The sequence below is a fragment of the Perissodus microlepis genome, chromosome 13 (assembly GCF_051167445.1).
Source record: "Perissodus microlepis isolate ML-2025 ecotype Zambia chromosome 13, ASM5116744v1, whole genome shotgun sequence".
Lineage (NCBI taxonomy): Eukaryota > Metazoa > Chordata > Actinopteri > Cichliformes > Cichlidae > Perissodus > Perissodus microlepis.
In genome coordinates, this window is record NC_140473.1 from 19724852 (window position 1) to 19751827 (window position 26976).

Below are 26976 nucleotides of genomic sequence, written 5' to 3' on the forward strand. Positions count from 1 at the left end.
CACACTTTAGTTATGAAAATAGTACCAAACCAATTAAAAAAAACTGTAAGTAGTGGCTTCTTCACGAGCCTGTGATTCGCACAGGTGTGTTTGGTCACAGGTGGGAACTTGTGATGAATCCTACCCATGAACACAGATACAAGCAAACAAGCACAGAGAGACGAGACAGAGAGAAAAACAAGGGAGAGACAGAAAGAAAACAACACCTGCAGCAGACAGCCAAGGAGGACTGAGGGACCAGGAAAGTTCTTGTAATTATTTTTTGCATTATGTGCTGGAGTTTCATGGTTATAATTTAGTCCCCGAGTTTCAGTTTATGTCATTTTCAACTAGCATGTGGTTTATTTTTTCCTAGCCTTCCCTGTGTTTCCTGTATCCAGTTGTTAAGTCTCCCTTGGTGTAGGTGTTCTCGTGTTTTGCTTACTTCCTGCTTTATTTTATCCCCCGTCCCTCGTTTTGTGTGCTTTATGTTCAGTTTGGCTAGATTTTGTCCACCTGTGTTTTATTTTCCCCAGCTGTGTCCTCTCTCCCTAATTAGTTCATGTGTGTTTAAGCCTTTAGTTTTCCTCAGGTCCTTTGTGTTTTTGCTCTCATGGTGTGTGTGTTTTCCATCTTGTCTCAAAGTTTTGCACTACTGGTTCCAGCCTGGCCTTGTTTGTATTTTGTACTTTGTACCGTGACAGCCTATTATCCATTACCTACTCCAACACTAATGTTTGTGTAATCAAAGAAAACAGAACAAATACAAACCAAATACAAAACTGTTCCCTTATTAAAAGTAAATACTGCCCAGAGAGTGAGCTGCCTTGGCGGAGGACTATGCTCTCAGAGTGCTCCCTGTTTTGTTTTTTTTAAATATCATTATATGTGGTTGTACTGTGCGGTTGCTGGTGTTCAGTTGGTTTGATGTTTCATTTTGAATATTGCATTTATCATTTCCAATGTTTCCAGTTGTGTCTTTAGAAATGAAGCACTCTGTGTCTCATCCAGAGGTGGACTTGGAGGTTTCACAGTGGGTTTTGGTGGAAAGACAAACAAATGGGTTAAAAACCAATAAATTTACTTTGGGTAACATTTTAGGAGACATATAAACTTCTGTCTTTTCAAAAGTAAGGCCGGGCCCTATGGGTATTAAACTGTAGTGTAAGTAGTGGAAAGCAGATTTTGGTTTTGGTAGTTTTATGATAATAATAAGCCGCCTGTTGTGGTTTAAAAAGCTGCTATGGGAGTGAGCTAGAAAAGTACACAAAGCTCAAAAATATCCATAAATCATAGTTTCTACATTTCTATGGCAATCTACTAAACAGCAAAATATTCTAGTCTGGCCCTAATATAGTGCCTCCCTCTTAGTTTGGCTAAAAATTCTTGAGATTAACTGTATTTGTGAAGATGGATAACCATTTTAAATTTGTGTTTGAATACAAAAATCAACAACGAGCTTATCCGATCCATTCAAACTGATCAAAACGGATTCATTAACTGCAGGAAATTAAACTTCTTGACTCCATTCATACACACAGCTTGTGCATCTCGATGAGATGTGAATAAATCACAATCAATTTAATAGGAATTAACAGCAATTAGACTCGCCGTCTCATGCATATGGATACATTTGAAAGAGGAGACAGTTTATTCAAATGAGACATTATCTTCATATAGCAGCGTCAGTCTCCTAGGGCAGCCTCTTGCACTTGTCAGAAATTAATTATTTTACCTCTTTAAAGTTGCAAGCGGTGGGAGTTCCAAAGATGAACATCATGGCAGCCCTCAACATTTCATTTCATCCCTCTCGGTATTTTTCTCCCTGTTTATTCCCTGCAAGAAACAGATGTCATGAAAGATGTTGAGGGAGTTGGCTCATGACAAAAGAGTTAGTTTCCTTCCTCTAAAGAAGAGGAAATGTGTCAATGACTTCAGCAATTCCTATTTTGTCTGATTTATAATAAAATGAAATGATTCCTTGATCAATAGTCCCCCTACTCTGTTAAACCACGTGTACTAATAAAACCAAAGGGGGGAGTTTGAATATTGGGCTGATTGTTGTTAAGTGGTGTATTCAGGGCTCTGTGGTGACAGCTGTGGCCAGAGTAACTAGGTTTTCAGGTTGTTTCCTTTTTAAGCGCTTCCAGAGAGTTGTTTTAAATTTAGCACAAAGCTTCACCTGAGATTTAAGATTTTGTTGAACAAAGGTCATAGGTCAAGCTCACCGTAGCCTCACAAAACACACTTTTATTTTACTTAATAAATAAAATCTTGCACTGATTATGGTGTAATTTATAAAGTGATTTGACAGTTTGGTCCAGATACACTCAACATGCGCCACTTTGATAGGTATACCTTTGTAGCTGCATATTAGACTGGTGAAGAGGGCCGGCTCTGTCCTGGTCCCTCACTCCATAAAGGAGGTGGGTGGGAGGAGGGTATTAGCCAAGATAATGCCTCTCACACTCACCATGAGACTGTGGAGTCCCTGAGCAGTGCCTTCAGCAGCAGACTGCTACATTATGGAGAACTATTACAATACCTTCACCCCAGCAGCAGTCAGACTGTAAAATACGCACAGGATACAGGATGGATGCCTACTAAAAATACTCGAGTATATGTTTTGATTCCCACTGCATCTTTGTTACATGTCTTTTAGTGTATATAGTGCAATGTACAAATTTCTCTTTATTGTTTTTATTATTATTGCATTTTTAGCAGAATTAGCATTTTTTGTTGTACTTTTAAAAAATTATGTATTTTCTATTTTTATGTTTTTCTAATATATCTCTCATTCACTTTTTCTTTCTGATCCTGATGTAACAAGGGAATTTCCCCAGTGTTGGATTAATAAATAAATATATCTATATCTATTTTTATGAATATAGTCATGGTGAAGATGACTATCTGAAGCTCAAACTGAGATACAGAATGGGGAAGAAAGGTGACTTATTTGACTTTGAATGTTGCATGGCTGTTGGTGCAAGATGTGCGGGTCTGAGTGTTTCAGAAACTACTGATCTGCTGGGATTTTTCAGCACAAACATCTCTAAAGTTTGCAAAGTTTGCAACTATATGATGCTATCGCGTCGCTATGGACACAAATCTTTGAGGAATGTTTCCAGCACCTTTTTGAATCTTTGCAATTAAGAATAAAGCCCGTTCTTAATGCAAAAGCAGGTCCAACTCAGTACTAGCAACAAGCACCTAATAAGAATGTCATATGCAGCTTCAAGTCCTCCCAGGCTGATGCCACATTTTTTCAGGCCCTTAAATTCAAGCTGGAAGTCTCCACTTTAAACTCCCGTTATTCACATACCAAAGAGTTAAATGTGTTTTGAAACACGACTAAACAGCAAAAGTTGTGTCAGTGTCCAAAAACATGGTTGGATCTAACTGTGTAGATGTATGTGTCTGGACATGGATGTAATGTAAATGACAGCGCTGTTAGAGTGCAGTTAAATAACACTTTTGGGCTTTTTGTGTAATCAGAGAACAAGTGCTTGCTTCTTAACCAGTCGTTATGTAACAACACTGACACACACAAACACGCATCATGCTGAAAAAGTAAGAAAACATATACCACGATGTGTTATTAGTAACAAACACTGCAACAAGATAAAAATGTGTCTCTGAGCTGGCAGTGCATTGGCACAGGTGCTCAGCTTACACACTCGTGCCTGTTCTCAGAATTGTAAAAAATGGAAAACACTTCTCCGTGAGATAAAGAGACTGTGCGATAATCACTGAAATGCCTGTGGATTTTTTTTCACACAGCATCAAGAGATGGCAAAGTGTAAATTGTATAAGTGGTAATTTGTATAAATATGTGTCCTGTACTCTGCAAACAAAATGATGAATACCACCATCACACATTTGTGTGCACTTGGAGTTCGCTTCAGCTTCAGCAGCTTGTGTTTTTGTCATTAGGCCCACTGACTCCTACTCATACAGAATGAGTCATGACAGCTAATGAAGGGAAAAAAAATCCCATTTATTTAAAAGAACATCATTTAAAGATTAGCAGCGGTGACCTTTCATGCGCACGACAGTTTTTCTGGTGATAAATGTCCCCGATATAAATATATCCTAGATATTTCACAACCCTGAAAAAACCCCTGATTGCATAACTCTGTTCACAGCAGCTATGAGAACAGCTTCTAAAAAGTTAGCAAAAACATTCAACAAAAGCTTGTGAATGTTGGACTTTTGAAGCTCACCTCCACTTTGTGTTTTGCATCACCATCTTTTCATCTTTGTTTCAAAGGGGTAAGCGCCCAGTAGAGATTAAATAGTAATACGCTTTATATCAAGGCTGGAGTGCTACTATGTATTCAAAGAGTCTGGCCTGTTCATGAAAGTAAAATCACAGGGACGCAGCCAATCTAGATTAAATGGAGCATTTAGAGTAAGTGCTGTATATGTTATGGAAAGCTCATGTTATTGAACTCTGAGGAGTTTCTTGAGGACACTTGAGCAGTGTGAAATATTCACACTAAAATATATAATTTAGTAAAATTCAACTGGTGCCAAACACTATAGATTTTTTTAAACCTTTAGTTAACCAGGAAAAAAACAACACTTGAGATGAAAAATCTCTTTTACAAGAGCGTCCCGGCCAAGAAGGACAGCAGTACGATTATAAGCTGCACAAATTAATAGCAGATACACGTCAGAATCCGTACACGGGTTAAATACAGGCAAAGAGTAAAAACAAACAAACACACAAAACAACCAAAAATTATAAACGTGATTATCAATAAAGAATGAATACCTTAGTAATATCTTGTCTAATGCCAGAAACAAAGGTATTCAAAGATTCAAAGATTTGCAGCCTGAATTAAAAGGTCGTTTAAAATGACCGTAAATTTATTAAGTGAGAGCAGTTCCTTAAGTCTTATTTGATTAAACTCTAGCTTTTATAATTAAACCATTAGACAGATAGATAAAATCGCTGCATCCATAGTGGTCACCCTTTTAACTCACAGCTGAACTATCTTCTACTTTTAAAAAAAAATCCCCTTCTCCCCAATCGACCAGCAGGAAAACGCCAATCTATTTTAGCTGATATCCTATCGCTCATATCACTCAGCAGCACAACAGCACTTCGAAGAAGTTGAAACGCAGATAAGACTGAATCTGCTGCTGCTGGTGGTGTTGGAGGTGGTGTTTCCTGCTACTTGCGTGCACCTCCCCTTTCTCTTCCACCTCCTCCTCTGTGATACGCACAGGAGAGCTCAGTTGGATGGAGACTCCAGACTTCCGCGGTTCCTCGACGAAACCGAGCCGGCGTTTGTTATAAATGAAGACATCGTTCATACCTAGGATCAACTGGCTGTGCTGTTCTCCACCCCGCCTGACGCTTAATACAAATACCCGTCAAGTCGCTTTGATTACCTTAAGTGGTGGTCTCAGTGGCTCTTAAGGGGCTGCACAAGCGACTCTTGGAATAAAACCGACTCAACTCCAGCGTGAGTATCTTTATTCAGCGGGATAATCACAATAACAGGAAAAGTGACGGGAAAAGGATTTGGTCATATTGTTGCTATGATTTAAGAAGGTTCCCAAGCTGATTTATAGATTTTTAAAAAGTTTATTTTTCTTATACTAAAGCATAATTGCGTACTTTATCTAATTAATCCTTTCGATATATATGCAAGTAAACGATAAGATAATATGGTCCGATAACTTGACAGCTTCTAATAGACACCTCCTCTTTGCAGTACCCCCCATAGTCTACTGCGCTGAAGTGTAACCTTAACCTCCTAAGACCCGAACTCTTCCTTGGCATGCATTTTTAATTTCTCTGTGATATTTGGGCATATTGGGACCTGATGAATGTAAAAACAAAGAACTACCTGATATATATATATATGTATATATATATATATATATATATATATTTTTTTTTAACCTAATTTTTGTTTCTAAGAAAAATGAGAGCCACATATGAGATATTCATTTAAAATTTCGATAGAACAGTTGCAGTATAATGTCCTCGTAAGTGGATATCAGGCCCTTGTAGAGCAAGATTGAGTATTTTGGTCTAAATAACCCAAAATGTGATGTCCACATATGTGGACGCCAGGTCCTAGGAGGTTAAAAAAGATATATGCCATAAGAGCACTGCATATGCTTTCTTTAACCCCCCTCCCCCGAAATTGCTGGAATTTTGCCTTTGCAATGTTTAAAACTTACTAACCCCTTATCTCCATCACTGAACAGCTGCAGAACATCACAGTGTCATGTCTCTGGGGGTAAAAGACTTTTAGCCCAGTTTGTGATTCACCGACTGAATCACAAACTGGGCTGTGTGATAGGGTTAACATAAACTGTGTACATGCTCTTAATGTCCTTGTCTTGTAATTATTATTCCGTTTATTGTTACAAAGCAAAACCAGAAGGTTCTACGTCAACATTGGACTATCTGAGAGTTCCCCAGGCAAATTCCTTTCATTATAAGTCTTTATCTCATGTATCCAGCAAATAATGCAAAGTTAATTGTACAATGTGTTTTTGTTTGGAGAGCTCATGTTGTGTGAGATGTTTGTGCACTCCCTGTATCTGTTTGACATTATGTCTTTTCTCTCAGTTACAGTCTATGCATGGGCTGCATAGCAGAGGTCCTGACAGGCAGGTGACCTTTGGACAAACCTGCCTCTCTGGGCTCTCTGTGCAGCGTCCGAATACCCAAAGTTGTATTTTATTGTTAATTGGAAGGACAAAGAGTTGAATCTGAAAGTGAGTGAAGGGGAATATAGATTTAGTGTTTTTTTTTTTGTAAAAGGTAGCACATCTCTACACCTCATTACACTGCACACACCCAAACTAAACCACATTATGGCTGCTGCACCTATCCCTGCACTCTGTATGGTCTGCTAGGAAGGAAGGTTTTAGGTTGCCCCCCTGAAGTCGTGGAACAAATTTCTAGAGCTGCTAGGATGTCAATGCCATGCTTCTTTTGGCCAGCGTTAGAAGGCTTAGGTCATGCTAGAAGTATGAGAGGGGAGAGGAAAAGCGAGCGAGCGAGCTGTACCATATCAGATTGTTTAGACTGGACTCTAGGGGTCCACTTCAAATGGAAGAAAATGATTCTGTAACAGAACATTGGGAATGTGGGAGGACTGTGTGATACTAAAGTGTTTTGGCATCTTGGTATCTCAGAGCTTCTATTTCAAGAGTTGGCTGTTTTAACCTGTCATGACAACAAGCCTCAGTAATCCAAGATTGACTCTATTATTTCAAGCATGAAAGCTGGTTTTGAACGGATGCTTTAGTGTAGTCAAACCTTTATCTGCACCTGTCACTCTCTTGGCGTTGAGTAATTTTCCTGATGGATGATGTTTTTCACTCTAATATTTTCTTTTCCATTTGTTGTTCTTTCTAGTTTGATTATCTGTTATGTGAACATCATACTTTATACAGATGTGCCAAACAGATTTACACTTGGGTGGAGTTGATTTTTTTCCTCTGTGTTTGAGTTGTTTTTTTAAAAGTTTTTTTTTTTTTTTTGACAATTGAAGCACAATTTTAAAGCGGGTAAAATTAATCAATTTAAGTTTTACACCCTGAATGAATTCTAGTGCGTTTAAGGAACACAGTAGTCAGAGTATATAATTGTTGAAATAACGTTTGTTTTAAAGTAAATTGAGACACATTAACTAATATTTCCAACATTTCCTTCTTAGTTTTATGTTAAAGTTGCATGCTTTATGATTTACCCATTAACAGCTTGCAAACAAAATGGAAATTTAATTATCCACATACTGTCTGTAGCCCAGAGTCAAGTCTGAGTCACTAGGCAAGACAAATGTTTTCTGTAACATATGACAACATTATAATGTGATATTAGGCAGTGTTCCAAGTGAAGCAGACAAATAAGTGATTAGTCATTCTAAATATATAATTATTATTACTGACATTATAAACATGAATTAAAGTCAAAAGAGACAGATTTACGGGTTAATGATGAGTTCGAACTTTAAAGATAATAAGTTCAGCGAGTATGTGGACAGCTGTTGGCTAAAAATCCTTCATAGAAATCAGGTTAGGGCAGTCAAGCTGCTGCATGTCTTGTATCCAATCCATTTGCGTGCAAATGGGATTTGCATGGATGTTTTCATAACCAGTCAAAAACAGTTCAGTTGATTAAAGAACTTATCAAACATTGCTGACAAGTTCTTTCTTCAACTGTTTTCTTTATTAGTGTAGTGGGCAGCTGAAGGCGAAGTCACTCAAGAAGAGACATGCCAGGTTCAAGGAGAAGACAATAACCAAAGCCTGAACAGAGAAATGAACAGAATTTCTGTCTCTTCTCTCCACTGATAGAGCAAGCTGTGCAACAGCAGTAATATTCAATGGGAAGAATACTTCAACACAGATTTAACTGTCTGGTTATACTGTTGTTATTCTTACTTGTAAGTTATTGCACAAGTTTACTATGGAGAAACCACTGGAAAAAAGTGGGTGTGGCAGTAAGATGATCTGACGTATATATGATAAAAACTAAGGTTAGGCCTAATCAGTCAATCAAATGTCAGCAAATAAATGCATTTAGGCATGCAGATATGTCAAGTCAACCTGCTGAAGCTTGAAATCAAGCATCAGAATGGGAAAGAAAAGCGATTTAAGTGATTTTGAACGTTTTGTCACCGATGCCCACTCTTATCGTGTGTGGTGGGTCTTCCCACCTCTGGAGTTTCCATGTGTGCATATGGAAGGGTGGGGATGTGTAACCCAGAACAGAGGCATATGGCACAATATAAATTACGGCAGGTGGAAATAACAATCTTCTTTCGGCTGCAGTGATTCTGAGTGAATTACAGCAATTAACTCGCGGTTAATGTTATGGAAGATTTAAAGGAAACAACGCAGATTATCACTGAGTTCCTGAGTTAAGGTTCCCTGTTTTATTGGTCCAACTATGGCCTTTGTCATAATTACTGCAACAACTTTGCCACTCGAGCAAACACAGTGGCACAAAAGGCACTGTTTTTTAGGCACTGGGATGATGGATTGAGCACAGTGGCAGAGTGTGAATACTCAGTGGGTCCCTAAACACACCACAATCTTGAGCCTTTTGCTTTTTAGTTCTCTTATACCCTCACTTGTTCTTTTTTGATCTATTGTACTTCCTGTAGGCTTTCTTTGCAAAGGCAAAGGGAGGATTTCACATGTGATCACTGCTGCTTTTTACAGCGTCACTGCTCACCCATGCTGACCCCAGGTCCTCAGATGTTTCCCTTCCATTTATTAAACAGTAGTGATGCAGATGTTCTCTGTTTTCTTTTGATATGACATTGGTTTTAAAGTCTTACTGAAGCAAATCATATGTTGATACTATAAATTCATATGCATGCAGATGTACATAGTGGCATGTATCCACTGACCCTCTTGAGATCTGGACTCCAGATGTCAAGAATGTCTATATAAGCATATTCTTGTTTTCTCATTACGGTTTCTTTTTGACCGTACTAGTGGGTGTGGCTTATGAGTCAGATTCCTGTAGAGACAAAATGAAACTCAGCCAGTGGTTTTGATTGTTGTTGTTGTTGTTTTTTTAGTGGGAAGTAAAAAGGAAAGGGAGGCTTAGTCCAGCTCTGTGAAGTAGATTAAGCCTGTTTCCTGAGATATTTGTGCTCTCGGGGTGCTTTTTTCCTGCTGATTTTATTTGTAATCTCACTGTGAGGGCCTCTGAAAGGAGAAAAAAAAATAGATACATGAGTACCTCCCAGAAAATAAGTATTTGTTGTTTTCTTTCCTTTAAATTGCTTTAACTTTTTGATTTCTTTTTCACCCACGTTGAGAAAGTTTTATTATTACCTCCGTTTGGAATCCAGTCTGTCTTTGTTTGACTTCCCCATCAACAGGGAGACTTTCTTATTTCCTTTTGTGGCATCAGGTTTTCCTTGTACCTCCCTTTTCCTAGCGCTGGCATTCTGCCAAATCCCACTCACAGAATGCCCTGGATCACATCAGGATGTGTTTACACAGTTATAAACATAAAGACATGATTAAAACATGTTTCAGGAGAAGTGATAATATACGTGTATACTGAGTACTTACTCTTGGAAGTCCCCTCTCTGAATAATTTTCTGGTTACAGTGCATTCACTCAAAGGTGTTTTCAGAAGTCACGTTTCATAGACTCGTCATGTGAAATGCTATACAGAGCTGTGCCACAGTTGCATAGCATAAAGCATTTTGTTCACTGGATGAACTCTGCGGAGATGCTTGTAATCACTGTGTCTAATTCCTATCGTTTTATCATGAACACGAGAGATAGAGAGCAAAACAGAAATTAGGAGTGTAAGGCAGTGAGGCAGGTTCTAATGAGCGTGCCTTTGTGTAAGCATAAAAGCAGGAAGTATGCATACTGCAAACGTGTATGTGTGCAGGGCTCATGCTCCCATGTAGAAATTTAACATCTCAAGCAAGATTTTCAATTAGCAAATCAAACAGATGCATGACGAACCACCAAATATCATAAATGCAATCAAGCTTGAGTGCACCACCTTTGACACCGCCTATGACTTTTTTTTTTCAATCCAAAGAACAGAGGGAACACAAATAACATATGTGGAGTAGGCCTGTTGTTTGACAGTAGGAATTGTTCATATTTACCAGTGGAGTAGGTTAAATTCCAGATCTGACACACATCTGTTAAATCTGTGCCGCTGGGGCTGATTAAAAATAATGAGCTCTCGTTGTTTGTCCGTTTTACAGCCACAAGCTCTTGATAGGCTAAGCCACCACTGAACATATTGCCATTAAGAATCAAAGGACATTTTATTTTCACTGTAACACTTGTGAGTAGACTCCAGACAGACGGAAAAGGAAGAAACCACTTTTACTATTTGTTGACTACAGCCATATTGACTACATGGACTGGGATGGTTTCCTCTAGCCCCACCATAAGGTGGATTTTTTTTTTCATTTTAATTGAAATGGGTAACATCAGATTTAGTTTCACAAAACTGTGCTAACTTTGATTGTATAAGCAGAAATGTCGTGTGCGATTTACAAGAAAAATATTCCTATGTTTAACTGCAACATGTTTGACCTAATCTTTGGCATTAAAGGAAAAAAAAGAAAAGAAAAGAAATAAAAAAAATTAAATGCTTTTCACATGATCAGGCTCAAGAAATCCCAGAAGATTTTATGGAATCTTCCACATTAGCTCAAGGAAAATATTGACCCGAAGATGGGGTCAGAGGAATAACAGGTGTTAAAAATGGAAGAAGTTTTCTCTGTGAGTATTTGGTGGTGTGTGCGTGTGTTTTAACGGTGGCGCTTCCTTTCCTTAAATTATTTCAACATGACTCCTTGTGTTTACCATTGGCCAATAGGAACTCACTAAAAACATTACCATTAATCTTTCAGGGTCAAGGAATGTGCACTGTAGGAAAACTCACATGTACGTGTTGCAATATGTTGATTTGGTCCAAAGTGTGCGATGGACTGAACATCTGCATCTCATGTAAGATGATCCTGGATCAGCCCTCTTTTCTACCAGTTAGCATGGCCAAGTATTCTAAGGAGCCACTCTTGATGGTTGACTCCTTCCTGAGCAAAGAACCCTAGGATGTCCGAGCAGAAATGCAGGATCAAGTTCCTCTTCCCACGGCTGATATGTTGTAACATGTATTTTATGTTCTGCTTTTAATGGTAAAATTTTTTAAGTACAGGTGCATCCTGGCAGTCTCATGTATGCACTCTAGCTTAAAACAGAGGTTATATAGTTTACAACTGCATGCAAATTCTATTTGGATTCATGAATCCAGATAGATTTATTGGCCAGAGGGTTCCATCTATATTTAGTTTATATGAGAAACAGGTTTTATGAAGTCAACCTGTTGGACATAATTTTAGCTGTATAGCTCACGTGGTAGAGGATTCTACTCTTAATCTCCGGGTTCAGGGTCTTTTCCCCATGTCGGAAAATCTTAAATCTTAAACAGTTCTGAACATTTAAGCCTAGTCACAGACCAAAAGAAAAATCAAATGAAGATCACCACTGAAAAAGGTTTTTAGTCTAAGACAAGGCTTAATCCACGTCTGGGAAACTAAGCCTTAGTATTTAAGAGATGTTAAAAACCCGTTGCTTTAAGCCACGTTCACACTACACAGTATAGGCACAAAAAAGCCAGACCGAAAACGAGTGTTCGTCATTAAAATTTATAGTTTTATCCCCAGTCATGAATTATGAAATACTTAGACTAGCGTGACAGAAACTTCTTCCCTTCTCTCACAAAATTGAAAAGCAGACTGAAAGCAGCATAAAACAAAGGTAGCATCTGAATTGTCATCACTATCTGATCTGTGTCTGACTTTTGCTAAATTGTCTTTCAGTTTAAAAGTTCAAAACAATAGTTGTGTGTTTGATAAAAACTCTTTCTGGTTTATTTGTATATCTGCTGTATGTTGTCCAAAGGAGAATGGGCAGTATATGACTGCACGAGCCATAAGCTGAGCTACTCCTACTTAAACTTCCTCTTGTGTTTACTTTGTGACTTTTGCCTGAGTGAGTGAGCTAAGGTGCTATGGTGCCAGAGTCATGGGTTGAATCTTTGTTGATGAAAGGCCCTTATGGTTTCCAATTTAAGGTGTAGATTTAAACCATTTGTCTTTAGATTTCATTTAAGTTGTATGATGGAACTTCCCTTGTGTTTGCAAGCCAGAGTCTTTTTAATAACCCTCTCGAAATTAAAATGATGAGACTCTTAATTCTAGAGGCTAGAAGTTCAACCCTGTCAGTGAGTGGTGAAGAGATTTCATCCAACTTTCTGTTCATCAACATCAGGGAGTTGCTTAAAGCCACATAGGCACAAAAGGACCTGAAAAATGTAGACCCACAGAAAGAAAAGAAAATCTGTTGCAGTAATCATTCTGACTTTGATATTCTTGCACAGCCATCTTAACATTTTGTATGCTTAGGACAGCAAAGGCTTCTAACTCAATGATAAATGCAGGTTTTTATTTTGGTTTATCGGGATTTTTATGGTAGGGTTTCACCTCAGTCAATCCCATGTGGTGTTTATTGCTTCCCGTCGTTGATTGATTTTGAGACCAAAGAATCTAAAACCCGTCTTTCCTGCACGTTCTCATGCTGTTTTTCTCATCTCTGCTGCTTCAGTCCTCCACTCTGTGCTTTACCCTTGACTTCCACTGTCCTCTTTATGCTCTGTCACATTTCCAAATCCCTCTCTTCTCCCACACTTTGAAATTTGCCCAACCAGACATAAATCTTTAATGGTGATAAATAGATAAATAGATACAGAGAACAGAAAAGATCACAATTACCTGGGTTTGTAGAAATAAAACATGAAGAAACAGAAAAAGGGGAATGGAATAATTTATTAATATGATTATGGATCATTAAAAAGAATGAAAAAGCTTGTATATATGTGAATATATGGCGTATACGAAATAAAGATTAGTATCACACACCCATGTTTACTCAGAACATGAACTGTTAATTATGATGGATATTATACCTTCTTTATCCACCGATATTTCACTAAATTATCTCTCACAACTCTAGTTGGATCAAAAATAAGTTCAGTCTCTGCAGCTACCCACGCAGGCTTGCAAATATCGACATGCATTCCTGATAAGTCTGCAAGGGCTCAGATTGGTCCCATTATGAAATCTGCAAGTCTGTGGGAATTGTTTAGGATTTTTGAAGCTCCATGTGCACATATTTATCAAACATGCTGCAGACCTTGCGTGAGTACTACACAATTTATATCAGTGTTGCAGAGTGACAAGTGAAAGGCTATAAACATTAAACAGATGTGCATCTATTGCGGTAACACTGAATCGCAGTATGATTTTCAGAAAATTCCTTGATGTTAAGCTACAGAAAGAGTAAATTCTAGGTTTTATGTAATGTAACTTGATATGATCATTCGTTAGACTCTCTGGTTTTGAAAGGAGCGCAGCCATGTTTATAATCCAGGCTTCAATTAAAAATTGTTTGAGGTAATCCGAAAGGCATGAGTATAAAATCATCCTAGTGAAATGAGTAAATTGACTCGCATTTGGGGTATGCCGGTACGCACACAGTCCACTTTGTTAGAACTGCTTGTTACGCATTCTTATCAGGTAATCAGATGTCAACACTCAGTGTATTTAGGCATGTAGACATGTGTGGATGACTTCCTGAAGCCCACACTGGGTGTCACTTGGAAAACTGAGGCTATAATTCACCCAGACTCACCAAAACTGGACAATAAAAGTCTGAAAAAATGTTGCTTGGTCTGATGAGTTTTGATTTCCTCTGTGATTTTTGGATGGAAGTCAAAATTTGGTCAACATATTAAGTGTTCAGGCTTCTGGTGGTGGTGGTGTTTTAATTGTGGGGAGCATATTTTCTTGGCAAACTATGGGGATTATAGTACCGACTGCGCATTTTTTAAACACCACAGCCTACCCTGAGTATTGTTCATGACCATGTACATCGCTTTATGACCACAATGTACCCAGCTCATCTATGCCATGTCGCTCGCCTCAAACCAGAGCAGATTTTTTCTGTCTGTATTCAGACAGCAGTACCTTGTGAACGCCTTATAACCCTCGTCTTCTCTTCTTTCCAAAACTGCTTGAATTTTTTCTCTAGCACAAACTGTAATGGAGTTATAGTCATTTAGTGCTTTTAAAATAGGCCCGCCAGCGGGCCCACGAGAAATAAAGAGTTAATCTGACTTCAGTAACAGACGAAGTAGGTTACAGGAAAAACCTGCTCTCAAGATAATATGACAGACTTCCAGTAACTTGTTAGTGCGCAATAAGTAAACGGTCATGAGCAGGTGGGACTTTCTCTTTCACTTGAAGTCATCTAATTACTGGAACTGCTTGTTTGGTTGAAGCACTGAAGCACTGACGCATAATCACGTTTCACTATAACGGATTTTGTGAACGGGTTGAGATAGCATCGCTAGCGTGGTTGCATTTTAATAGACCCTTTTCCATAGTAAGGAAAAAAGAAGTTGTATCCATTAGAACTGGTGCAGGATTTCATTCCTTGCTCTACTGGGATTTTTAAGTCAACAACAAAAGAAAAATAACTGTAACTGGCTGAGGACATGTCAGAGTAAAAAGTCTTTTAATAATGTTTTACACTTTAGTGCTGGGATTTTTTTTTCAGTACGACATTCTTGAAATAATCTACTAATTTACTTTCTTATTATTCATGTGGTGGGAAAAGAAAACAGTGTGTGCACTGTTTGGCCACCTGTATCAATACCTAATGTGGTTTTCCCTGTAAAAATAAGTTAATCTTGAAAATAACATTCATAGGTTAAAAAAAGCTCAGAGTGGGCTTTTAGCTCGAAGAGAGTAATCGTGTGTTCTTAGTTTTGAATTACAGAGCTACCATTATTCTGACCTTGAAAATTTTCTAGAAGAGCTTGCCTTTGCATGTGCTTTATACCCCAAATCATCAAGCCGGAGATCTCCATATAGCAGACCACACACATGCAACAGCTAACCTCAAACATTTTAGAGGTGACTCCTATTATAGAATGGAGAATAGGATGAATTTCACATACTGGTGTGTGAGAGTGACAATAATGACCTGTAGTGCTAAAAATGTTCACTTAACTTAGTTTGGGTGACACTCTATAACTTCAAAGGAAAGCACACTGCTGCACTTTGATTGAAAAGACATGTGTTGTGTTTTAACAACTGTTTCTGCTTTACAGGAGGCCACATTGAAGACTCAGACACATGTAGGAAAAATGAAGACAAGCGATGACCTGCAGCTTAATTTCACTAAATTCTTATGGGTGAAACTAAGCTTTTTTTAGAGAGTAATTTCCTTGCTTCTATTTCTACATGCCTGCTGTGATTCTCGGTCACTATGTCACTATCAGACTGCAAAAATGGGAGCAACACTCCAAGGCTCCACAACCACCTTCACAGCTTGCACATTGCTGAAAACTATGCAAAACGGCCCGTCCGGACGTTTTTGGACTTCAGGGACACAAATGTGGCTGAAAATCTGGACATCAAACATGTTCCTATGCTGTTTTTCAAGAACCTACAGCGCATCTCGAAAATCAAAGTGGTTAGCTTCCTCCTGGGCTTGACGTTGACATTTTTCATTATGGCTTCTTACGTCCTAATGTGGGATAAGAAAGGACCTTTGTTCACTCCATCACCATATCAGCTCAGACCTGCAGCCATCCCGACCAGCACAACAGCAACAAGAGCTTCGTCTAAAAAGAACCCAGTAAATGTGAAAGTGCTTGTAAAGCTCATCAAACAGGAGTACACACCCAGGAAAGTGCCTGATGAGAAGGATGTCATTGCAACAGACTCTCATGTAAGTTTGCTGCAGATTTTTACAACAAGAGCTTTCACTGTAAATGCTCCAGACTATTGTCACAAACAGAGACAACATAGAAGTGATAACTGAATTTGTTTTTTAAGTGTTTTTTTATTTGTTGGCAAAAATGAATTATAGGTGTCAGTTAATTTACAAGCACCTTACAGTCAACCCTACAGTAAATGCCTATTTGGTGAAGCTCATAATGACAGGTGTTTGCTAAGAATGGTTTCACAAAGCATTGCTAAGGGCCTATGGACCACTTTTCGTACATGCTTTTGCAGATGTCCTGTGTTTAGCGTGTCATCATACATTTCCACATTACAGTGCGTAATTTTGCACTATTTATGCAGAGAGCATCATCAGTTGTTGCTGTTGAGATGTACAGTTATTACTACCATTACAAGTGAGTCATTAGGAGCAACAGTTAGTGGGAAGTTTGTGTCAAACATTTGGAAACACAACTGAATTTTTCCACGCAGCCATAAATTCTTGTACAACTTGTAAACACTGGTGTGCAAAATATATGACATAACTGACAGATGCAGATACCGAACTATACAGAGGACAGGATTTTGCAAAAACAGCATCACACAAAAATGACAGATGAGTATCTCTTCCTCTCCAGCTTTTTTCAGTGATTCCTCGCCGTTTCTTGCCTGGTATCAAGAGCCCTTGCTGGTACGAGGAGTTCTCCAGTAAACCTGGCAATGACCTGTACAGGAAGAACCTCTTCACACTGCGCTCAAAGTCCTTCAAGACTGTGTCTGACCGTCTGAGGGCCAATTTCCATAAGCATTTATACCACAAAGATGGGAAGGACTTTCGTCTGCGGTGCCTGCCATACTTCTACATTATTGGTCAACCAAAGTGTGGCACGACTGACTTGTTTCACAGAATGCTACTTCATCCAGAAGTCAAATTCAACATAATGAAAGAGCCACACTGGTGGACCAGGAAACGGTTTGGTAAGTCATCAGGAAATGGATGTCATTTTGGACTTGTTTTTGTAAATCTCGCAAGTTTAAGTAATAGTTTAATTGATCATTATGACAGATACTTTAATGTAGATAAAGCACGAGCAGATGGTACTAAATCAACTGGTTTAAAGTGACTAAGAAGTGAAGCCTTAGTGAGAGTTTATGTGAAAAACTGACCTGAACTCATTCAGTCAGATCAGGAAATAAAATGTCCACAAAGTGTCAGATTATTCCCATGGGAGGGTAGATGCCATTTATCCCATCTACTGCACACGCTACCCAGGCAGAAACATTTCTTCATCCAAAACTAGAATATTTCCTCTGGCAATAACTAGTCTGACACATACAACCTCACATTCTGTGCTGCATTTGAGAAAGGGCGACTAATTCAGGGGCATTTACCATTTTTCACTTCTTCTGTTCCTTATGTATAACCCGAAAATGAGTGTGCAGAGTTTTCATAGTGGTTGTGCAGATCCTTGTGTGCGTCATCTTAAGATTCCAAACTTTAGCGAGCAAAACAAGTTTAGTTTGTGCAACAACTAAACATGAGTTCATCACTTACCTGCAACATGACAAACAAGATGACACATTCATCACTGACCTTCACTGGAAGCTCAGAAAAAAATGTCAGGCTTGAAAAAGAGTTTACAAACCATAAAAAATGTTGCTGTAGCTAATGTTACATAAAAATAATAATATTCAGTAGTTTGTTTTAGTTACAACATTTTCCCCAGTAGCACTAACAGCTATATTAATGGATGGAAGAAGTGATGTCTGCTTCGGTGAGGCTGTAGTGTGCTCTGCATGGAAGAATTTTATTTAGGGAAGTTCTTTCCCCTGAACAGAGAGCACGGTGTACTGTTTACTGAATGTACAGCATGGAAAGTTACACAACTCTTAACTGCAGAAAGTAACTTCCTGAAGCTATGAGGTCACTGCGAGGTTAGAAAGGTAACCAGTGGAAACCACAGGAAGTCATGGTCACAGCACATGTTCCAGCAACCGCATCCACTGTCCACATTTTCCACAACCGTCTGTGATTAAACAAACAAATAGTGACTTTACAAGTATGAAGAGCAGCTTTAAGGAAAATGAAAAATGGGTGTGTTTGCTGTGTTCACTTTACCTTTTATGCTTCCTACGCTGTCTGTTTTCACTTGATTGAACTTATGCTCATTCCCATTCTTGCAGCATTAAAAAAGTACACATTTTTTCCAGTGTTTGTATAATCTTCATCACTAAAAGTACTTTTTGAGACTACAAATAAAAATCTTGTTAGTCTTACTGAATTAGTTGCAGTGTGCAGTGATTTTGTTGTCAGTGTTTGGCTGCTTTTTCAATGAGACATGCAATTGAAGGGGAGAGTATCAATTGGATTTTTCCTTCTTCTATACAGTTAAATACATAATAAATAAAATGGAGCTTTTAAATGTTTTTAGGGAAATAATCTTGTAGTGTGTATCTGTATAAAGTCACCATTATTTGCTGATTGTATGTCATGTAAATGTAGCTAGTGTGCAAAATGAAGTCAAATTATTGCTTATTCATAAACAGAAGAAAAACAGTACTGTTTCAGAGTCCGGAGTTTGTTTGTCCTGCCAGGTTTTAAAGTGTACACACTTCATTCTCTTAATTTGATTACAAAGCAGTCTAAAAAGAAATACATCATAAGTGATGTTTTGGTGTAAATGGGGTTGCAGGTTATATCCGTTTCAAAGATGGCTTCCAGGAAAGTTTTCGTGTGGAAGATTACCTGGATCTGTTTGACTTGGCAGCCCACAGCATCCAAGAAGGAATCACTGGAAATTCATCTGGACACCACCGTGCACTCCAGCTCATAACAGGTGAACACATGTGAAAGTGTTTGTGTGTGCAAGTGGTTATGATCTATTGTTAGTGTCACTGTGCATCAAATGGAAGAATGTCTTGGCTTTTTACTTCTCATTTTACTTCTCATTTTCTATCTTCTTTCAGCAGCCAAACAACTGTATCCTGACCATAATTCAATTGAGTTTTTTTTTCTCTCTTCTTTTTCCTTTAGCGTCAGGCCATGATCATTTTCAGCAAATGGCTCTCGTCTCAGAAGCACTACAGTGCTCAAGAGAAGAGCTGGAAGGACACAATGTCGGCATTATTCATGATATATATTTTTGCGATGTAGAACAGATAGCTCAGTGTATTTATAAGTGTACACAGAAAGCCAAATGACTTGGGGCTCTGTCACGAGAACATTTCTTGCAGGTCATTCTGTTGCACGTTGAGATTCAAAATGGAACTGGTTTCAAACCTGGTAGTGAGAGACAGCAGGACTACCAGCATCTGTTTTAGTCACACGCATTTCCACATTTTTACATGTAAAAAGATAAAACTGTACCCTTGCAAAGCAGCTCAAGCATATGCATTTACTGTATCAGGCTGCTGTTCCCAGTTAACTAGTGAATGCAAAATCTTTTTCACAGCTTTGCTTAATAGGAATCTTTTCTATGCTATAGTTTACCCAAAGGACTGCACAACTGTATTAAATCAACTGTTGTTACCCAGAATGATACTGAGACTGTCACTGTCTTGTCAGGTGAAGCCAGTGCATCCACTATGTGGGACAACCAAGCCTGGAGCTATCTTCATGCAGACAAGGAGACAGAGCCCCCCTTCCTGGCCCAGGACTTTATCCATGCAGTCCAACCCGATGCCAAAATTATCATAATGCTCAGAGATCCAGTAGAGAGGTAGAAAGAATTTCTTACCCACATCCATCTGTGTAGATACAGACTTGAATTTCTGTAGATAAACAATTTCTAACACTTCTGATTGCTTCTATGGGACTCCCCTATGTTTTTTCATTGTTGCAGAACATATTTGTTTTCAATCAAAATTTCCACTGCACAAATTGTGCAAAAATGTGCTTTCCTGCTTCCAGTTGATTTATGGTTTCACTTTGTTGCCAGGCTCTATTCTGACTACTTGTATTTTAAGACGGCCAACAAGTCTGCAGAGGACTTTCATCAGAAGGTCATAGAGTCTGTGCAGTTGTTTCAGTCCTGTGTCTCTGAATGGTCACTACGTTCCTGCACCTACAACACCAGCCTCTTCAACGACATGCCAGTGAGCTAAAATGATTTTCTCATTTTTAAGAATATTAGGAGCCTTTTATAAGCATTTTCAATGATGAAACTTTGAGAATCCACCTGACATTGTAAATGGATGTTGCTGTGCTGAAGTGAAGCAAACAACTATCATGCAGCACTCTCTTGGGAATAAGCTGAGTTATGAGCTCTGGCAGTTGGTCACTTTTTATGATAACACGCAGATGACAACACTGTTATCTTGGAAGATTTAATACACTAAAAGCCAGTTCATCCTGAAAACACTGTGAGCCAAAGAATGTTTCTCTGATCTAACAGCAAGTTCAGAAAAACAAATGTAATCCTTTATTTACATGACTCTTCTCTTACGAAAGAGAAGATGACTAGGGTTCGTGGCACTCGATTTGAACAGTATCACAGCTACAATAGGTGATGTTGTATAGTGGCGCCCTCTGGAGGACTCATAGTGTCTGTGCATTTAGATTAAATAATATACTGTCTTGCTTCATGTTATTATTTAGGTTCAAGAAGAAAATTATACTAAATAATCACTATAACTGAATCCATGCATGTGGGCCACATTAGTTTACTTGCTGTTAATATCTAATTTATCCAGAAAAGGTCTTGTTGGCTTTTTCCATATTGTCAGTAGTAGTAAGTAGTTCATCTGTGTTTGACAACAGTTGTTATGGTTTTGAGAAATATTGAGACTTTTGATGCACTTTGCCACATCTGTATAAAATCAAACACCTTTCCATGCAACATTTCTGTGAAAGAAGGAGACATTCTTAAGAGCTCTCTGAAACAGTAGTTAATGATTAATCATCTGTTTATTAATGTAAAATACACTACTTACACATTCTAAGAGATCTATATGTCAAAATTTGGCATAAACATAGAAATCATACTGTAAAGGTATCAAACGGTATGTAATAGACTAAAATGAGCACTTTAAAGTGGTCAAGAATTTAAGCTCAGGGCTTGATATACTACTGCTATGTCAATAATGTAGTATATTAGTAAATCCCATGACAAAGGACAAAACCAAAGATCAGTATTTACGCTGTGTGCATTTCTTCACTTAAGCATCATAATTTTAACTGATGATTTAAACAGTTAGAAATAAAATACTTTTATCATATAAAAAGCTCAACTGTTTTTTAAATAATGTATTTGGTGGGGGTTTTTTTTGTTGTTGTTGTTTTTTTTAGATATCTACAGGAGGACTCAAATTTTGACTTAAAACTTTCAATTAATTAGTTGATAATAAGAAAAAAAAATAAAAGCAAGAGCAGCTGTGCCCCTTTAATTTCAATGACTTTAGATCAACAGGTCATATTCACATTTTATTTTTGGCCTTTGTAACAGAAGCTGGCTCACCACAGCAGATTTGTCATGTTGATTTGTTGTTATTTTTTCTTTGTCCCACAGGTGAGATTAAATCTGGGGATGTACATCGTCTTCTTACTGGACTGGCTGAGTGTTTTCAGTAAGGAACAAATCCTTGTTCTTCAACTGGAGGACTATGCAGCAAACCTTAAAGAGACAATCCAAAAAGTTTTTGATTTTCTGAGTGTAGGTAAGTGTCCAAAAAGCTACAAAAACATCAGTCAGAGTGACTTTGTCTTTGTAAGTGAAATAAAATCCATTTTCACAGGTTGATTATGCATTGTTTTACTTTTCCTGTAGGTCCTCTGTCACAGCAGGTGGAGGCAGCACTGACCAAACAGCCTATGTCTAACACTCGGCGGGAGGAAGACCGGAGTCTTGGTCCTATGCTTCCGGCTACCAGGAACATCCTCAGGAATTTTCACCAGCCTTTCAACCGTAAACTGGCCAGTCTGCTGGACAACAAGGCCTTTCTCTGGAATAACTCCTGAAGGAGCAAAAGCACTGATAAAATTTGGATAGATGTGAATGAACAATCAGAGCAAACAGCTAAAAACAGGAATGTTTGTTATAAGAAATGAATGTGTATGAGGTCTATATCAGATGTATGGGTCTTGTTTGAGATATTTATTTGCTTTTGGAAAATTGTGAGCCTTCGAGATAAGATAACAATAAAAATAATTGAATTTGTTTTTTGATTTTTTAAATTGTGGCTTTGATGCACTGTTACAATAATAACCAATACATTAATCTACACTGAATTTAGCTTTCTCTTCTTTTAGGCCTTAAAATGCTTTTATTGAATATCATAGGATCATGGTACTGCTATTTTATATAAAGAAACATTACCTGTCCTAGTATTGAGTTTTCTCTTTCAAATATTGTTTGCAAAGATTAATGGAAAATAATTTACCCCTGTAACAATACAATTTATGAATAATCCTCAAATGAAATGGATGTTTATAATTATAAAGACTATTGTGTACTTTGACAGCACTGGTCTGTGCTGGTCAGAAGGTCCAGCAGGTCTGGAGAAAGTCAGGCTTGATATTTCATTACTTGAAAGTGAATCTCTTAAACCATAAGCCCTGATAAAAATGCAAATTCAAATTAGAATTACAAATATAACACTTTGAATTAATTTCAGATATTTCTGCTTCATTTTTCATGAAATAAAAAGGGAAGAGGCCTCACCTGGATATTAAACTGTTGCCAGTCATTTGTCCAATTACTTTTGAGCCTCTGAAAATGGGGGACAGTTTATAACACTCAACAATCTTGATTATTTCATTTAAATCCATTGTGGTGGTATACAGAGGCAAAATTACAATAATTTGTCTTCGTCCAACAATTTATGGACCTAACTGTAGAACTAAACATTATCAGTATAAAATAGATGCCAGCTATGTGGGATAATGTATTAAAGCAACAAAACAGTGCTGCAAATAACTACACATCCTGTCATTCCATGTGGCCACAAAATCTCACCAAACGCTTACCTACAAACATGACTCTTGGGTTTGAAAAATTTTTGTCGGTGTAAATATATACACATAGATTCAGACAGAGTCAAACCAACTTTGGGGGAAATAAAAGGGCAAATGTGGATGGTAAGTAATTAAATATATGATACGTGAGAGATGGAGTGACGTCTGAGTGAGACAAATAATACATCATGCTGAAGTTAAGGCATTAATCACAAGAGGGCACTAAAACACACTATAATTCAACACTTTAACACCATGCAACTAGACACTGAGACATCTCAAAGTATTATAGGTATTATACTACAATGTCACATCGATAACAATTTCATAATGTAATATGTTATTAATATTCCAATTTATTAATATTAGGTGTGTGGACACTTTTCAAGCAAGAAAACGTTGAAATTCCAAGACACTTATTCAAGTACAAAAAGATGTTCTCGTGAAATTAGGAATTTTTAAATAACCAACACTTTAGTTTAGTAGTCTCCTTTTCTGTGATCACCAGTGTTTTGGTTTGTGTCACTGAAAATTACACTTTATCTTATATAATGACCTGCCTTCGCATTCCTTGTCTTTAAGGACTAATTGGCTTTCAGCTCAAAATAAACTACTGCCTCATGATGTTGCACTGAGTGAATTAAAGTGCCATCAAAGTTTTGCTCACATGAACTCCTGTTTTACGCAGATGAGTTACTCATGCAAACACTTTTCTATAGTCATGCTCAACTGTTATTTGAGGAAATTACAACTATTAACTGTGACATTTTAACTCTTCAGCTGTTCCCCATGTAATTGGTGAGAGAAAAATCAAAGGTCAATGACTGAGAAAGGACTGCGTGTGTGTGTGTGTGTGTGTGTGTATGTGTGTGTGTGGTGTGGGAACTCTACTTTGTCTGATTGATCACTGGAGTGAAAACTTGGTTTAGGTCCTTTCTGAGATACTGCCTGATTTTTCAGTGCTGTAAAACCACCAGAAAGGGTGGTTCCCACAATGCATGTTCTGGTCATGTGTCCCTACAACACCATAAAGACAAGGATAGAGGGTGTGTGTGTGTGTGTGTGTGTGTGTGTGTGTGTGTTTAGCATTTTGATTATGATTGTCACTTGTCTCACAGAAGCCAGCAGTCTTTCAAGGTGTGTTTCTATTGATGTTAAAATAAGAGAAAAGTAGTTCAAGCATTTCAGGAATGGCCTCTAAGCGTGATGTTGATGGCAATCCTCTCCAGTAATTTCGAAAGCACAAGAGCCAGGGGCGGAGCGTGGGGGTGGCTTACTGGGCTTAAGCCCGGGTTGTTTTGTCAGAAGCCCGGGGTCTTTTGGAGTGTAATTTTTTCATAGTTAGATGCCTGGCTGACAACTGTATAAAACAAAAAGTACACACAATATTCGAAGCACATAGTGCACACTGTGGGAATTTACGACTGTGCGTGAATCCCCCCTGATATTGGTATGATCCGAGCTCAGGCACTAAGCGACTGAGCGAGAGGGCGGGGCAGCTGCTGCCTGTGAGTGCGCTGTTGGAGAAACGGAGCCAGCCATACTAAGGAGAGCTTAAGTTTGACCAGGTACCAAAGCAAATCATTCGTACCGTACAAATAATGTAAATATGACGGTGTATCACGAAAGATTGATATCAAACTGATCACTTGACCAATGTTACATTACTTGCTCTTCAAGTGAATCAACAAATGGCGAAATGAAAAGCCGAACAACAACAATGCTGTTTCTTTAGAGAGTCTTAGCTTACATGTGTGTTTATTTCATATTTTCAGTTGTTTCCCTCCACGGCTAAATAAATCGGTTTCAGTAATGCACTGATATACAAGAATGGACATAAGGAGCTTCTTTCAAAGAAAAAACTCTGGTAGTATTTTATATATTATGCTTTGTATGTTGTTCAGTATATTTCTATGCAAAACAAGAGGAACTTCAATACACAGCAGTATATTCACAGTTGAAACCAGATATTTACATACACTTTATGGAAAACACAAGAACATTTTTTTACTGTACAACATCAATTTAGAGTAAACTTGTTTTGTTTTGGATAAATAAATATTGAAATATCTTTTGAATTAGTTAAATGTCAGAATAAAGAGAGACAGAGCTTCTATTTTTATCACTTTGATCAAATGTAGGAGTACATATACACTAAGTTTATTGTTAATTAATAAGAAACTCCAGACGATTCCATTCTGAGCTGAAGAAGCTGATAGGTTAGTAGAGTCCATGTGAGTAAATTGGTGGCACACCTGTGGATGCATATAAGGCAAAACACAGAGTCTGTTTCTTTGAAATGGGAAAATTAAGAGATGTCAACCAAAACACCAGAAAAAGAACTGTGGAGCTCCATAAGTGTGGCTCAATTTTGAATACAATTTGGTGCCATTTACAATTAAGAAATACAGATACTTTCTCTCTTTACTCTTAAAGTTAACAAATATGTTATTGATAAATAATATATTTATAAATCTAAAAAAAATTAAACATTTAGTCTGATTTGATGTTACAATTAAAAAAGTGTTTGTGTTTTGATCTGAAGAGTTTGTAAATATCTGGTTTCAACTGTATATTTGATGATTGTCAGCACAAAGAGGGAGAGAGAGGAACAGAGAGGGAGATGGAGAATGAGGACAGAACAGAGATGGAACAAGAGCAGGTGAGACACACATGTTAGTCAAATGGTTGTTTACCAAAAGTATCACCGTATCATAGGTACTCATGTATCTCGTACCTAGTGTTTCTTTTTAGGTTTACTATTTTTCAAATTCTACATTTATTAAGTTCTGCAGGCTTGTTTGCACAACAAGGCTAAATAATTATATAAACTTTTCTCAATCTAAATAGTGGACTTTGGTAGAATTAAAAAAATAAGTGTAGTGCAGGTCTATGATGATTTTTAGTGCTACTATCATCTAGTTCTGATTCTGGTTCTGTCTTGGTTAAATCCTAAGTAGTCCTGATTTTGAACTGTTGTAGTCCTGTTTTAATTCCGGATCAGTTCTGGGTCTGGTTGAATTGGGGTTTAGTCCTCGTGTCTGGATACAGCCCCGACTTTGTTCTGCCTTGCTGCTTAATTAAAAAACTAGTTTAAGGTGTCCTGCATATGTGATATATATTTTTCCATATATGAAGTTCTTTTTTGAACAAAACTCAAACTTAACAGAGTCAATTAATCTTTCAGTCATTTCTAACCCCCCCCCCTCCAAAAAAAAAAAAAAAATCCCACATGCATACTACCCTTTAGGGCTAAGCCCCGGGTGTTTCAAATGTCTGGCTCCGCCTCTGAGAAGAGCCTGATAAAATGGAAGAATTTTAAATGACACTTTATCAAAGCCGTGAGACATCTGAGTGTAGAGAGTAGTGTATGTGTGTCTGTGTGTATTTAAGGTGTTAAGATGTTGTTAGAGTCAAGTGCCTTTTTTTTGTTACATCATTCCTCTTCACACCCGTTTTCACAGTTTCAACTCATTCACACCTGAGAGCTGTCAAGAGAAGCCATAATCATTACCATCATCACGACTGAGCAGTTTTGCTATAGAAGCATAATATCCAGTGCCTTGCTCATGAGCACGTTGAGTTTGGTTGCGCAGAGTAAGGCTTCTGTTTTTCCTCACTTCTGTGTGGAATACGTGCTGTTGCACAATGATCCCTGGACATAAATACATTAACATTTCAACACTAAGAGTGTTTTTTTATCAGTAAAGTCTAGTGGAAAAA

General features: G+C 37.9%; 1 protein-coding gene across 1 annotated transcript; it reads left to right on the forward strand.

The window, feature by feature from the left end:
- Positions 1–5137: 5137 nt before the first annotated feature.
- LOC146375070 (carbohydrate sulfotransferase 15-like) lies at positions 5138–22456 on the forward strand. Its single transcript, XM_084948737.1, has 8 exons — positions 5138–5453; positions 15686–16308; positions 16940–17279; positions 18995–19138; positions 19867–20020; positions 20240–20396; positions 21809–21956; positions 22067–22456. The coding sequence occupies exons 2-8, from the start codon at positions 15844–15846 to the stop codon at positions 22255–22257; spliced, it is 1599 nt and encodes a 532-aa protein (XP_084804863.1). The 5' UTR covers positions 5138–5453; positions 15686–15843; the 3' UTR covers positions 22258–22456.
- The last annotated feature ends 4520 nt before the right edge of the window (positions 22457–26976 follow it).